The following is a 16,248-nucleotide window of genomic DNA, read 5'->3' as shown; positions in this document are numbered from 1 at the left end:
AGGTTATCTGGATCTCAGACCCCAGTGATGGCTTGGTGGAACTGGAGGCCAGGTGCTTGTGGATAGGAAACTCCTCCACTAACAGATTCTGGGCACAAAAGTTTCTGATTACTCCCAGACTAGTGTACACACCTGAGTGTGCCACTTTGGAGGAACTGAGATCTTACAGATCCCCAGAGCATACCCTACTCTTGACAAAGGAGTCAAGCAACTGGTTGGGAAAATGCCCAAAAAAGGGAAAAAAAATAAGACTATAGAAGGTTACTTTCTTGGTGAACAGGTATCTTCTCCCATCCTTTCAGATGAGGAAGAATGATGATTACTATCAGGGAAAAACATAAAAGTCAAGGCTTCTGTATCCCAAACATCTAAAATAAATATTCAATGGTCTCAGGCCATGGAAGAGCTCAAAAAGGATTTTGAAAATCAAGTAACAGAGGTGAAGGAAAAATTGGGAAGAGAAATGCGAGAGATGCAAGAAAATCATGAAAAGCAAGTCAACAACTTGCTAAAGGAGGCCCAAAGAAATACTGAAGAAAATAACACCTTTAAAAATAGGCTAACTCAACTGGCAAAAAAGGTTCAAAAAGCCAATGAGGAGAAGAAGGCTTTCAAAAGCAGAATTAGCCAAATGGAAAAGGAGGTCCAAAAGCTCACTGAAGAAAATAGTTCTTTCAAAATTAGAAAGGAACAGATGGAGGCTAATGACCTTTATGAGAAACCAAGAAATCACAAAACAAAACCAAAAGAATGAAAAAATGGAAGATAATGTGAAATATCTCATTGGAAAAACAACTGACCTGGAAAATAGATCCAGGAGAGACAATTTAAAAATTATGGGACTACCTGAAAGCCATGATCAAAAAAAAGAGCCTAGACATCATCTTTCATGAAATTATCAAGCAAAACTGACCTGATATTCTAGAACCAGAGGGCAAAATAAGTATTCAAGGAATCCACTGATCACCACCTGAAAGAGATCCAAAAAGAGAAACTCCTAGGAACATTGTGGCCAAATTCCAGAGTTCCCTGGTCAAGGAGAAAACATTGCAAGCAGCTAGAAATAAATAATTCAAGTATTGTGGAAATACAATCAGGATAACACAAGATCTAGCAGCTTCTACATTAAGGGATCGAAGGGCATGGAATAGGATATTCCAGAAGTCAAAGGAACTAGGACTAAAACCAAGAATCACCTACCCAGCAAAACTGAATATAATACTTCAGGGGAAAAATTGGTCTTTCAATGAAATAGAGGACTTTCAAGCATTCTTGATGAAAAGACCAGAGCTGAAAAGAAAATTTAACTTTCAAACACAAGAATCAAGAGAAGCATGAAAAGGTGAACAGCAAAGAGAAGTCATAAGGGGCTTACTAAAGTTGAACTGTTTACATTCCTACATGGAAAGACAATATCTGTAACTCTTGAAACTTTTTGCAGTATCTGGGTAGTTGGTGGATTATACACACACACATACACACACATACACACACAGAGACAGAGATAGACAGGGACAGAGAGCACAGGGTGAGTTGAATAGGAAGGGATCATATCTAAAAAAATGAAATTAAGAGGTGAAAGAGGAATATATTGGGAGGAGAAAGGGAGAAATGGTAAGGGGCAAAATTATCTCTCATAAAAGAGGCAAGAAAAAGACTTTTCAATGGAGGGAAAAAGTGAGGGAGGTGAGAGGGAAACCGTGAAGCTTACTCTCATCACATTTGACTCGAGGAAGGAATAAAATGCACACTCATTTTGGTATGTAAACCTATCTTGTGATACAGGAAAGTGGGGGAGAAGGAGATAAGCAGGGTGGGGGAGAAGATGGAAGGGAGGGAAATGGGAGGAGGGAGAAATTAGAAATCAACACTCTTGGGGAGGGACAAGGCCAAAAGAGAGAATAGAAGAAATGGAGGCTAGGATAGGAGGGAGGGAAATATAGTTAGTCTTACACAACATGACTGTTATGGAAGTCATTTGCAAAACTACACATATATAGCCTATATTGAATTGCTTGCCTTCCCAATGGGGATGGGTGGGGAGGGAGGAAGGAAGAAAAGTTGGAACTCAAAGTTTTAGGAACAACTGTTGAGGATTGTTCTTGCATACAACTGGGAAACAAGAAATACAGGTAATGGGGTATAGAAATTTATCTTGCCCTACAGGACAAAAAAGAAAATGGGGATAAGGAAAGGGAGGGATGTAGAAGGGAGGACAGATTGATGGTAGGGGTAATTAGAATGTTTGGCACTTTGGGGTGGGGGGAGGGGAGACATGGGGAAAAAATTTGGAACTCAAAATTTTGTGGAAATGAATGTTGATAACTTAAAATAAATAAATTTTTTAAAAAAAGTTTTTTGCCAAAAAAAAAAAAATGTATGAGCAAATAAACATATGGGCTGGTCATTTGGAGAGAGCAAGGAATCACTGATGGGCAGCCTTAATACTCTCCTAGTAGCTTCCCACCGTCAGCAGAAAGAGGAAGCTGTTCATATCAAGACAATTCAACCACTATGTACTAAGCATTTACTACATGCCTGTCAATTTTTCGGTTTGTGAGCTAGGTTTTTATTCTTGATAGTTCAATCTTTCAGTTGTTTTTCTTCTCCCCTTTGATAATCCTCTTTACTCTTAAACCTTTCTGCTGTGGCAGACCCCGGAAGATGAGCTGCTGAGAGTCCTCAGTTTCCTTGTATTAGGTATCTATGGGTCCAGATCCCCATCTTGAGTAACCCCTGAGGAGGGGGAAATTGGCCTCAGGTGAGTTCCTAGACCTCTTTGCCTCAGGCCTAGTTTATGCTCTGAAGGCCAATATTTTCTGGCTTCTCTCAGTCTTCCACCTCCCCTCCTCCGTTTCCTCATGTGATTGGGCAAAATGCATGGCTTCTGCTTCTTGTGAGATCTCAGAGATTCCCATAGAGCTGCTGCTTTGGGGAATCCCTACAGAGAGAACCATCAAGTTTGCTTGTACCAGTTATAGAGGGCGTTATGGAATCAGTTGGAGGTATTAAATAATAAAGTTCTCTGGAGTTAATTTATGAGGTTTAACCAAGTTCAGAGGGTCTGTCCTATTTTATAGGTTCAGCCAATATTAATCTATACTTCTAGCATATAATTTCCTTTTTAAAAATATATTTAATGGTTTGGAGAAGTTGTAGAAAGCAGCTGTAGAAAGCCATTTGCTAATCATGGGATCAATAAAACATTATTTATTGAAATAAAGGAAGTCACTAAATAAGTCAGTGCTCATGTTTGTGCTATGCTAATATAGTTAAAATGAAGATAGTACCTAAATTAATTTACACATTGACTGTTATCCAATGCGATCACCAAGGAACTTTCTAAAACTAGATAAAACAAGAACAAGATTCATTTGGAGGAAAAGAAGGTCTAGAACAGAGGTTCCCAGACATATTTGGCCTGCCACCCCTGTTCAAAAAATATTATTCAGCGCCATTTCTGGAAATCTACTTTCTTTAACCCTTTAACAGTTTTTTGGAAATTTGAGTCATTTCAAAAAAATATAAAAAATTTTTTTAAAAGATGCATCTTAAATTTAATAATTTATTGTAATTTTGTGGGGTTTTTCCTGTATTGAAATATTGATGATGCAATATTGTGTCATGTAACTGTATGCAATGATATTACAAACAAGTCATTACACACACATATGCCTGTAGATGCATGCTGGAGTTTCTCGACAACACATGACAGACTCACCTGCCAGCACTGACATGTTAAGACCTGTCAGCAGATTTGACCACTGATGGGTTATAACTTGCATTTTGTGTGTTTATTTGGAAAATAATGTAATCACTGAAACTTCACCTCTGTTACAGAACTCATGAAACATGTACAAATGGTTTTTCAAAATTTTCTCCTCTCCTCTCCTCTCCTCTCCTCTTCTCTTCTCTTCTCTTCTCTTCTCTTCTCTTCTCTTCTCTTCTCTTCTCTTCTCTCCTCTTCTCTCCTCTTCTCTTCTCCTCTTATGCTTCCACTTGTCCAACACTCACCTGGATCATTCCAGTGCCTACCAAGGGCTATATTGTCCACTTTGGGAACCAACAGTAGAATCTCAAGAGAAATAATGAAAAAAATAAAATGGGCAGCAAGGCTGCACAGTGGATAGAGTGCTGAGCCCAGAGACAAGATCTGAATTCAAATCTGGCCTCCAAAGCTTACTAGACCCTGGGCAAGCCACTTAACCCTGTTTGCCTCAGTTTCCTCATCTGTAAAATGAGCTGGAGAAGGAAATGGCAAACCACTCCAGTATTTTTGCCAAGAAAACCTCAAATGGGATCACAAAGAGTCAGACAAAACTGAAACCACTGAAGAACAAAGAAAGTAGCTATATAAAAGAAAGCCCTATCTCACTAATAGTAAGCAACATGTGACTCAAAACACCTCAAGTCCATCACCTCTGTTAAGATGCAAAAAGCATGTTTCATCATCAGTTCTCTTGACTCATGGTTGGTCACCACTGATCAGAGTTCTCAAGTTTTTCAGAGAGATTTTTCTCTACAGCTTTGTAGTCATTATATAAATTGTTCTCCTGCTCATTTCACCTTGCATCAGTTCTTATAAGTCTTATGTTTCTCTTAATTTTCCTTTTTGTCACTTCTTGGGTGTACAATGATATTTCATTATGTCCATATATGACAATTTGTTGCTAAATTGTCAATCCCTAATTGATAGCTACTCTCTTAGTTTCTGCTTCCTTATTATAATAAGAAAGGATCTGTCATGATTTTTTTTTATATGGGTCTTTTCCCTTGTTTTTTTGTCCAGCAGTGGTGTTACTGGGTCAAAGAATAAATAGGTATAGTGGAGGTATAGTTGTAAATTGATTTCTGGAATGGCTGGACCAATTCACAGTTCCACCAACAGTGGAACAGTATGCCTGTCAAGTCCAGTCAAGTCAACAATTTTATTGAACAAGTAAACAAATTTATTAAATACCTACTGCCAGGTAGGCTCTGTGCTAAGTGCTGGAGACACAAATAAGGGCAAAAAAAGTCTCTGTTGTCACTGAAGCCATAGAATAAGATGCAAACAACAATGGTAATGCCTTGAAGCCTGGGACTGTCTTTTGACTCTTTTTGTATCCCCAGTGCTTGGCATATAGTAGGCACTTAATTATTGATCCATTGAAACAAGATAGACACAGTATAAATATAGCACAATTTAGAAGTAATCTTAGGGATGAAGCACACATTATTAAAAGGATGAGGTAAGGCTTCTTGCAGAAAGTGGGATTTTAGTGGAGACTTGAAGGAAGTCAGGGAAGCCAGGAGGCAGAGATCAGGAGGAAGAGAAGTCCAGGGATTGGCGAGAGCTGCCTAGAAATGCACAGAATTAAGATATAGAGGAACAATTAGGACATTGTGGAGCATTTGAAGAACAGTGAGACCAACGTCACTGGATCATGGAGTATGTGGAGTAGGGTAAAAGAAGACTGCACAGGCAGGAAGGAACTAGGTTATAAAGGACTTTAAGAAACAGAGAATTTTATATTTCATCCTGGAGGTAAAGAGGGTCAGCACTAGGATGGTGGCAGTGGAAGAGGCAGAAAGAGGATGGAGATGAAAGATACTGGGAAGGCAGATTGGAAAGGACTTGGCAATAGATTGGATTGGGGAGGGGGATAAAAAGTGAGGAGTGGAGAATGCTGTTCATCCTTTCTGAAGAAGACCAGTGACATCACAGGAGATGTCTTGACTTACCTATAAATGGGATTTAGGTGAGGCAGAGCTCCACAAAGTTTTTAGCCACAATCTCTCTTCCGGAATCATCAAAGTCCAATGACAAGACAAAAGTCAAAACGAATAGCCATGACTTGGGATGCATTGGATGACTTTGGCATCTTTGATGTCTGACCAAGCTGTAAGTGTTCCACAGCACCTGCTTCAGTCACCTGCATGGCCACTGGAACAAGTTACTCTCATCTGCCCATTCTGCCAGGAGAAGTCTTCACATGCTTGGGATTGTGACATCTTAAAAAATTCAAGAGACATAGCTTTGGAGTAATTAATCATTTTATTAATAATGATAGCCCATTATTAATAAAAGGGGTCAGTGACACTCTCAAAAGCCAAAGACTCCTTATGGAATCCATTCAATGGTTATATGCCCTTGGAAGGGTGGGTGTTCCTGAGGATGGCAATTGGCTCTGATTGGTTAAGAAGTAATGAGAGAAAATGAATATTATAATGGAGTGGACCTATTCCAATGAGGGACTGGGAGAACTTTAATCATGTCATTTACTTCCAAATTACACCAGTCTCGAGCAATTTGACCAAAGAATTTATTTCTCTCCCCCCAAACCTGAGTAGAATACAATGGGCAGGAAGTTACCTAGATAAGATGGTCTAAGTGGAGTAAAATTTTGGCAGAAGTCAGTAATGTCCTTCAAAGGCTGGGTTTCAAACAAGGAAATAGGACAGGGAATAACCCCATCATTAGTTATTAATAATCATTTCTCTCACTCACTGATGGGTTTGAGGCCTGTTGGTTACCCTTAACCTAGTTTAGCCTACCTGTGGAGATGGTTTTACAGCTTCTTGGAGTCTTCTTGGAGGTGAAATGTGGACACCAAAGGTGTATGAGCAGCCCTGAAAAGGGCTCAGCAAAGCCTCATGTCAGAGGTGCCTGTCCTCCCAGAACACTTCAACCACACCAGTGAAGGATAAAACCTAGGTTGCAAACCTGGGTGACTGATAAGGTGGCAGCATCCTTGATAGTAATGGGGAGGTAGAAAGAGGAGGGGAACTGGAGACACAGCGGAAGGAAAGATCCTTAGTTCACTTTTGGACATGTCAAGTTTGAGGTGTCAGTGGGATATGTAGTTTAAGATGTATGATATGTGTGCGTTGTGTGCGTTGTGTATGTGTGTTGTGTGTGTTGTATGTGTTGTGTGTGGTATGTGTGTATGTGTGGTGTGTGTGTATGTGTGTGTGTGTGTGTGTGTTTGTCCTTCGTACTCAAAGAGGACCATGACATCAGGGAAATGATCACATGACTTGCAGTTGACTTTGATTTGAGTGAGGGAGGACTGTGCACCAGCCTCACTTTCTCTTCCAGAGCTATCTGGGTCCAGTGGCCAAATATTCATTAGGACAACTGGAGATGGCCCAGGATGCATACAGTAAGCACTTGATAAATGCTGACTGACTGATATCTAGGGCTTCTGCAGCAATGGTTCCAGGAGTTGGAGCTCCATGTGGTGGGCGAAGTAAAAAAAGCTTCTAGCTTTCTGACCTGGTACTAAGTAGCTACTATTCCATAGAAATAATGTTTAAAATGGTAGTTAAGATCTTCTAGTTCTATTAACATATTTCAATTGTACTGCAGATGTTTTTTAAAGTTCTTTTAAGCAAATTGTAAAACTTAACTACCACTGATATGAAGCGAAGTCCAAACTATTAACAATCAAACTTTTGGAAAACAGTTGTTCTCCAAATTGACAATTAAGAAGTATTTATTAAAGCTTACTATGTGACAGTCACTGAGGACACAAAAAAAGGCAAAATACAGTCCTTGTTCTCAAAGAGCTAATTTTCTAGTGAAGAAAACAGTATGTAAACAATTAAGCACATACAAAATACACACAGTGCAACAGACAGACTAGTAAGACTGGAGGTCAGAAGAGAAGTTAAAGATGAATAAAGAGATCTAAGAATTATCTGCATCTTTCCTCCCATATTCCCTTCAGCAATTGTCATTTTCCTTTCTTGACTCCTAGTTGCATCAATATAAGTGTGATATAGATATTTCTATTATTTTTCTTAGTAATTAATATATACAAAATATGTTTTATATATTATATATGATAGGATGCATTATACGTATGTTCCAAAGGGCAATTTGGAATTGTCCTGACAATAGGCATTCTGGGCTGGACTGGGGAGGAGCCAACTGGATGAGATTAAGAGTGAGGATTCAGGAAGAGGAAGTCCTTGCTAGTGGTACTAATAGCAGCTGCCAGAGTGTGATTTCTTTGATTTTACTATTAACTCCCAGCACGTCAGTGGGATCCTGTGATGAATAGCATGTCTGCAGCATAAATGCAGTGTCGTGAATGTCCCTGTCAACAGCACAAACTACAGTCAAGATGTGATTATCCTATGTCCTCTAGCATATGAGATACAGGCATTCCATCCCAATAAATGTTCCTCAATTATCCAAGAGCTGATACAATACTCAGAATCTTCCCTGGTTTCCTGGAGATCATCAGAGCTGTCAACAGTCTCAGCGAATTCCTAGCCTTGGCCCAGGGAGGGCTGTTCTTTAGGCATGTGAACCCTCAAGCTGATACCCTTCTCAAGTCTTCAGAGGAAAAGATCCTAATACCTGCTGTAGATCATGGTCGAGATAAAACTATCACTCTATTTATGGTTATACTGAGTAGGGAGCTCAAAATGTGCTTGGGGGGACCAACTTCTCAATGAAACAAGAAGAAAGGAGAGCTAATGTGCCTTACAGTGTCATTCAGTTATTCAATAAACATTTATTAAGCAGTGCTAGGTGTAGAGCTAGTGTCTTCCTTCTCAAAGGGGACCACAACACCAGGAAAGTGAAGCCGTGACTTGCAAGTGAATCAAATTTAAGTGAGGCAGGGCTGTGCAAAGTTACCTGCCTCACTTTCTCCTCAGGAGCCATCTAGGGCCAGGGGCCAGATATAGAGCAGGATAACAGGAGATCACCCCATTAAGCCTGAGAATACAAAGAAAGGTGGCAGAAGACAGTCCCAGGACTCACATTACTGACAGTCTAATGGGAGACACAATATGCAAACAACTATACTGTTGTTTGTCTTTTTCCAAAGAGGACCAGTAGCATCACAGGTGATGTCTTGACTTGCATGTGTATTGGATTGAAGTGAAGCAGAGTTGTGCAAAGTTGTCAGCCTCACTCTCCCTTCCTGAGTCGTTGAAGTCCAGTGGCAAGACAAAAGTCAAGGCAACCAGCCATGGCCCAGGATATAGTGGATGACCTTAGCATCTTCCATGCCTGACCAAGCTCTAGTGCTCCACAACACCTGCTTTAGCCACCTTCATGACTATTGGAACAAATTGTTCTCATCTGTCCATACGACTGGGAGAAGTCTTCTCATGTTTGGCATAGACATCCCCCTCACTCACCAATGGGTTTGAAGCCTATTGGTTGCTTACAATCTGCTAAAGCTCAACTGAGACAGTGAGTCAAAGGTAAGACACCAAAGGTAGATGGGTAACCCTGAAAAGTGCTCAGCAAGCCCTTGTACCAGAGGTACTAGTCCTCTTGACCACTCTATACACCCCAGACAAAATACAGACAGGAGATAATAGAGGGAAGGCATTAGAATTAAGGGGGAATAGGAATGGTTTCCTTTCCAAGGTGGGGTTTTAGCTAGGATTTAAAAGAGGCCAGAGAAACCATGAGGCAGAGAAGGAGAGGGAGAACCTTCCAAATAAGGGAGACGGACAGTGAAAATACCCAGAGTCTAGAAATGGAGTATCATGTGTGAGAAACAGCAAGGATGCCAGTGTCTCAGAGAATATGGAGGAGACAAAGGTATAAGAAGACTGGAAAGGTAGAAAGGAATTGGATTACATTGAATGTCAGAGGATTTTATATTTGCTCCCAGATAGAACAAGGAGACCCTGGAATTTATTGAGTGAGAGGCCAGTGTCACTGGATCACAGAGTATGTGGAAAGAATAACCCATAAAAAGATTGGAAAAGTAGGAAGGGGCCAAGTTACAAATGGCTTTAAATGCAAAATAGAGGATTGTACATTTGATCCTTGATGTAATAGAGAGCCTTTGGGAAAAGTGGATGAAGAGTATTTGCCCTGGTAGGTAACCATAAGAAGTGGGTACAGGACCAAACAGAAGCAACAGGAAATAATGGAAAGAGGATAGATTTGGCATCAGGAAAAATCTGGGTTCAAATCTTCATAAGATCCCTTCTAGTTCTAAATCTATGACTGAAATTCCAAAAGACTGAGATTTTTATTCAGTCCTTTAATAATGTGTTATTGCTCCATCATTTTCAGTCACATTTGACTCTCTGTGACCCCATTTGGCACTTTCTTAGCAGAGAAACTGGAGTGGTTGGCCACTTTCTTCTCCAGCTCATTTTGCAGATGAGGAAACTGAGGCAAACAGAGTTAAGAGACTTGCCCAGGGTCACACAGCTATTGAAATCAAGAAGATGAGTCTTCCTGATTCCAAGCACAGTGCTCTATCCCCTGTACCTTCTAGACGGCAGACATGTGCAAGGATTACAACAAAGTAAATACAGACAATACAAAAAAGGGAAAAAATTCCAGTCCAGTAGAAAGAACATTTCCAGTTCCATACCTTCAAAGTTTAAAGATCTCTCTTTTATTTCGGGTCACAATTGGCAAAGAGCAAAAGTAGAAACTGATGATCAAACACCATAACATACTAGGTGGTTCTGTTTAGTGTTTAGGGAAACATATTTTGGGTGTCCAATGATGTTTCATTTGTACATTTTAAGTCAGAAACTGTTTAGTTTTGTTTAAAAATAGATGCCAGTGGAGGTTTACTCTGGCAAGTCAGCCTTTGCCACCAGCCTTGCTGCTCAGACCAGACAGTCAGCTGATATCGTTTCCCTAAATCTTCTCCCCCTTATCTTTGGCCAAGGACAGGTTTAGAAAGCAGAGATAAAAGAGCTGTTTGGCGGTGAGCTCTGGACAAGTCTGAGCTGGTCTCCCAAGTGGTCCTCTGTCTGTCACCCAACACTCATTCCGCTATCAGGAACATTTTGCTGCTCTCAAGATGAACGGCTCTTACCACATAAACAACAGGTTATAAGGGGACAGAATGAAATACCATTGGAGCCATCTGTATATCAGGGACCCTGGATGCTCTCAGATCCCTACCCCTGCTTCTGTGGGAGGCTGAGTGTTCACCATGCACCCAGTCTCAAGATGGGGAACACCATCCGGGCCCTCATTGCCTTTGTCCCCACCAACGAGTGCCAGAACTACCTACTTGGAGACCTCCAGGAGATGCCATTGGACAAGATGGTGGACCTGAGCAGCAATCAGCTGCGAAGGCTCCCCTTACACGTATGTTCCTTCAAGGAACTGGTAAAGCTCTACCTGAGTGACAACAACTTAGACAGCCTGCCCTGGGAACTGGAGCAGTTGCAGAACCTTCAGATCCTGGCCTTGGATTTCAACAATTTCAAAGTCTTGCCTCCAGTTGTGTGTACCCTGAAGCAGCTCTGCATCCTCTACCTAGGGAACAATAAGTTACGTGACCTGCCCTTGGAGCTGAGCTTGCTGCAGAACCTCAAGACCCTCTGGATAGAGAATAACTGTCTGACCCAACTGCCTGAGGTCATCTGTGAGTTGAGCCTGCTGAAAACCCTGCATGCAGGCTCCAATGCCCTTCGTCTACTCCCCAGGCAATTGAGCAACCTCCAGGAGCTGAGGACCATCTGGCTGTCAGGCAACCTGCTGACCGATTTCCCCATGGTGCTGCTCCACATGCCCTTCCTAGAAGTCATTGATGTGGATAGAAACAACATCTCCTACTTTCCCAGTCTGGTTCACCTGTCAGGCCTGAAGCTGGTCATTTATGACCACAACCCCTGCAGGAATGCCCCGAAGGTGGCCAAGGGGGTAAGGCGGGTGGGGAGGTGGTCAGAGGAAACTCCCGAGCCTGATCCCAGAAAAGCCAGGCGGCTTCGGATGGCCAAGCAGGATACTGATGAGGTCCAGGCACCAGCTTCCCCCGTCCCTCCTCTTCCTGTGTCTGAGAAACTTGACTAGTGCCTTCCCTTTGTGATGATCTGCACTTTCTACAGCTTGTCAGTCCATAGTTGTTTCTATGTTGTTTCCCCCACTGGACTGTGAGGTACTCAAGAGCAGGGACTGTCTTTTGCTTTTCTTTCAGCATTAGCATGTACCTGACATATTTGTTAATTGTTTGAGTAGCATCCAACTCTTCGTGACCTCCTTTGGGGTTTTCTTGGCAGAGATGCTGGAGTGGTTTGCCGTTTCCTCCTCTGGCTCATTTTACAGATGAGGAAACTAAGGCAAACAGCATTAAGCGACCTGCCCAGGGTCACCCATTCTGAGGCCAGATTTGAATTCAGGCCTTCCTGACTCCAGGCTCAGTACACCACCTAACCTCCTCTGCCTGGTATGTTGTAAGTGCTAATAAATGCTTGTTGGCTGACTTCCCTTTGGACACAACTAGAGTACACTCTTGATTATAATGAATATTCCTTCCCTGAACAATTTTTCCAGCATAAAGGAACATATGGGAAACAACTCTTGTTCTCATTCAGAAGAAAATGGAATATCCAGTGACTAACCTTTCTCACAACTGCCCCCACCACCCCAGCTAACTGGAAAAAATCAATGTAACATTACTCAGCCTCATTTGTCACCTTAGGATTCTGCAGTCCTGAAGCAAAGAAGCTGGAAATGTATATTCTGAGAGCACAGACTGTGTTGCATTTAGCTTTGTGTACCTAGCATCTAGTGCAATGCCCTGTACAAAATGGTGTTTAATAAATCTTCAGGGAAGTTGAATTTAATTCTCCCTAGAGAGTCTGCTTTAAAAGGGAAGCTGTTTTGTTTTAACAGATTAAACCTTCACCTCTCAACAGGATGGCCTGTATCTTACTTCAGTGGAACTATGGTGCTAACAGCATTTACGTTCATTCCTCCCAAGGAGATCACAACCTGTCTGCTTTCTCATCCTAGGTGTTTTTTTGTCCCTGTTCTTCCAATCAACCTTCAAAACCAAAGGACGAACACACAACAACAATCATGGAGGATCTACCCTAGATTCTGGACCGGTACAATGGAAAGAGCCCTGGATTTGAATTCTGGCTCAGTTCCTTGTTGTCCAGGCAACCTTGGGCAAGTCTCCTGGGCTTCAATTTCATTATCTGATTTTGGATCGAACTATAGCGCGAAGGAAGTGCACTCAATGATTTCTAAGGTCCCTTCCAGTTTCAAATCCTACAAAATGAACAAGGTAAAGGCTACATTGAGGTTTAATTCTCCTCTAGAAGCTTGGTATATAGCAGTAGGCATACTGTTCATGTTGGAGCTATCCAAAAAGAAAATATTTTCACTAGCCCATGAGTGTTTGTGTGATATGCTAAAATGTTCCTTCCCAGGGCTGAAATTATTCTGCATTACACATTTAGACCACTTAAAATTGTGTTCCCAGCATTGTCTTCAGAGTCAGACTCAGTCATGGAAAAATCTTTTCTCTTAATGAAACAAATACTCATGAAATGTTCTCACTGTAGCCCAAAACCTACTCCACTTCAAGCTTTCCCACCATCCCCATAGAGCTGCTAAGCCTTGACTGACATTAATGAACCTGAAAATTGGTTTGGCCTGATTTAACCAATTTCCCATGAAAGGTTTGATTCAGTGCCTGCTTCTAACTCTTTTGTGTCATTCATGATCCTCTGGAAAGTAGAGACTTTCTTTAGCTGTGCTCTCATTAAGGTCATGTGTAGAATGGTATTATGGCTGATACCTTCTGCTTGCTTAAATAAATGAGAGGCAACCAAACCCCAGTTCTCTTGGTGTGAGAGTAACTTCATCAAGGAAATTCACATCTGGTCAGAAGAGTAGGACTCTTAGTGGCAGGTTAAACATTTATTCACTTGCTTAAGAAAATAAACAGAAGCAAATGTGAATTGCAGATTGCATTATGCATAGGAATCACTGATGTTTGTCTATTTAAAATTAATGTCCTAGTTTGTGCGAGTTTGTCTGGTATTTCCATAAGCTTTTTTCTATACACCTATGTAAATAAAACAAGAGCATATTTGCAATTATCTCTAAGTACATGCAAATTTTATGCCTTTTTTTCTTCTTGGGAAAAAATTAATTCACTCTCAGTCAACTGTTGTCAGTGGCTTACTTATTAGATACACACTAACTTGTTTAGTATATTCAGAGTATGTACATATACCATCGGACCAAGCCCCATGTTCAAACAATCCATCTAAAGCACTGCATGAATGCATCTTAATCTCTTGGAAAGGTTACTTGAAAGTACCATCTTCCAGCATTCTCCTGGAGAAAATAAGGCAGGGCCAGGAGAGAAAGGAGTGATTTATGGGATAATTTTGCATAGTTTCCTCCCTGGCCTCCAGGCCAACTGGACTTTCCAAAGCTATACGAGAGTCATTTAGGTGCAATAGGATTATTGAAACTGGCATGGATGAGCAGTTTGAGGGCATTTCCCCCCTACTAAACCAAATTTGGATCACAGAGTAGGACAACAAAGGAAATACATAAAATGCTGTGCATACATTAAAGTGTTATCTAAATCTCGTTTTTTATTCTTAATATCATTATTATACTCCTTCTGTATGGCAATCCATTTTTGGTCCTGAATTCATGACACCTTTCTAGACTAGGTCTCCTTGTGCTTCCTAAATTAGATGCTAGAAACTAATCATCCAACAACCATAACTTGGCAATTGATGATAAAAGTAATAATTACTATTATCATGATGACAAGAACTATAATAGATAATAATGAATAATTGTTACAGCACTTTAAGGGTTACAAAGTATTTTACATGTATTAGTTCATTTTTGCCCTAACAATAACCCTATGAGGGAGATGCTATTATGATCTGCATTTTACAGATTAAAAAAAAAAGCCAAAAGAGGTTAAGTGCCTTTATCCAGGGTCACACAGAGAGTAAGTGAAGCTAGATTCAAACTCAGGTCTTCCTGACTCCAAGTACAGTGCTTTTACTACTGTGTCACCTAGCAAAAAAGGTCATGAATTTAGAGCTGGAAAGGACCTTAGAGGTCATAAAGCCCAACTACCTCAGTCTGTATATGTTAAGTGAAGAGATGATGACTAACCCAGAGTTACACAGCCAGTATGTACTGAAGGCAGAACTCATTTCCAGGACAAGCTCTGAATTAGTCCCAAACAAATCTGGTTTGCTTTGTCCTTGAGGAAAGCTCTATGCCATGTTGTCCCTCTCAAAAGATGATTTGACTCAGCTGAATAATCTAAAATATATAAATATATAATTTAATATACTTTAATTTTAATTAATTAAATATAATTATAATAAAAATCACAATCACATTTATTTAATTAATTACTAACATAATAATAAATAATTTAAAATATATAATTGCATTATATAATGGCACCAGTGATGAATAAGCTTTTGTTTCCTGCCAATATGACCAAGAGAGGAGGCAAAAAGAACAAATCTGAGGAAAGTGCCTTACTAGGGAACAAGCAGGCTTTCACAAGTAAGAGGCAACAATGGACCACATCTTTAACATTTCATAGCTTATTGAAAAATGAAGAAAACATTAGATACAACTGTGCTTTATTGTTTGTTGACTCTTTTTTAAAGCATTTCATTTGACAAGCAAAATGCCATCTTACGGGTGCTTTTTCAAAGTGTTTCCCATATACATATCAACATCAGGGTGATGTAGGTTTATCAGATGTTTGCCACAACAAAGAAGATCCACCACAAAGTCCTGTGGATAGTGAGGTCCTTCACTTGTACCTGTTTGCACATGACATTGTGCTGAGTGTGTCAAGCCCCAGAACACTGCAGAGCGTCCCAGAAGGGATATGCCATTCCTTAAAGGATTTTGGCTTGACTCTCCGCACAGGAAGGATTGTGTAGTTGCAGAATGTTTGTTGCTCAGATTTCAACATGCATTTGGATAGGAATCCTATAGAGCTTATACATGAGTAAATATACCTGGCACAAGACAGCACAGATGAGTAACAAATTGGGTCCAGATTTGAAGAGGAAGAGGAGAGTTTGCCTTTGTCAAATAGCAAACCTCCAATGAAAGCAAAGGTCTATGTTTTTAATATTAACATCTTACCAGTGTTGCTATGTAGCAAGTAGATATCAAATGCAACTGTTTCTGAGGAATCAAAGATTCTACGCAGAAAGTAATATAGAGGGTTATGCAGGCTGCATGAGACATATAGCCAGTTGAGGGTAAAGTATTACCTAGTCGTGATAAGACTAGACAGACAGTAATGTAGTGGAAGCGTGGGATGAGAGAGGCCACTGGTACCCTGAAAAATGTTAGGAAAAACTGAGGAAAGTCCCCAAGCTCAGTGGATAGATCCCTTGAGGAAAGCTTATTGGAAGATGTTAACTAGAGCAGCCCGGGATGGGCAGGAACAAGGTGTGAGAATATGCTTTGTTAGAGGGAGTTTCAGAATCAATAAAATGTTTAGATTCCTTTAA

The 16,248-nt window shown here is 40.6% G+C and overlaps 1 protein-coding gene across 2 annotated transcripts; it reads left to right on the top strand.

Moving 5' to 3' along the window:
• The first annotated feature begins 10,842 nt into the window (after positions 1 to 10,842).
• On the top strand, positions 10,843 to 13,824 carry LRRC10 (leucine rich repeat containing 10). 2 transcript variants are annotated; one of them, XM_072655358.1, is made up of 2 exons: positions 10,843 to 11,635; positions 12,728 to 13,824. In XM_072655358.1, the coding sequence occupies exons 1-2, from the start codon at positions 10,871 to 10,873 to the stop codon at positions 12,809 to 12,811; spliced, it is 849 nt and encodes a 282-aa protein (XP_072511459.1). In that variant the 5' UTR covers positions 10,843 to 10,870; the 3' UTR covers positions 12,812 to 13,824. The 2 variants fall into 2 exon arrangements, with proteins under 2 accessions (XP_072511459.1, XP_072511458.1); XM_072655357.1 differs by having other exon boundaries at positions 10,843 to 13,824.
• The last annotated feature ends 2,424 nt before the right edge of the window (positions 13,825 to 16,248 follow it).

The sequence above is a fragment of the Notamacropus eugenii genome, chromosome 3 (genome assembly GCF_028372415.1).
Source record: "Notamacropus eugenii isolate mMacEug1 chromosome 3, mMacEug1.pri_v2, whole genome shotgun sequence".
Taxonomy (NCBI): domain Eukaryota; kingdom Metazoa; phylum Chordata; class Mammalia; order Diprotodontia; family Macropodidae; genus Notamacropus; species Notamacropus eugenii.
This window is presented reverse-complemented; position numbering and strand designations above follow the sequence as displayed.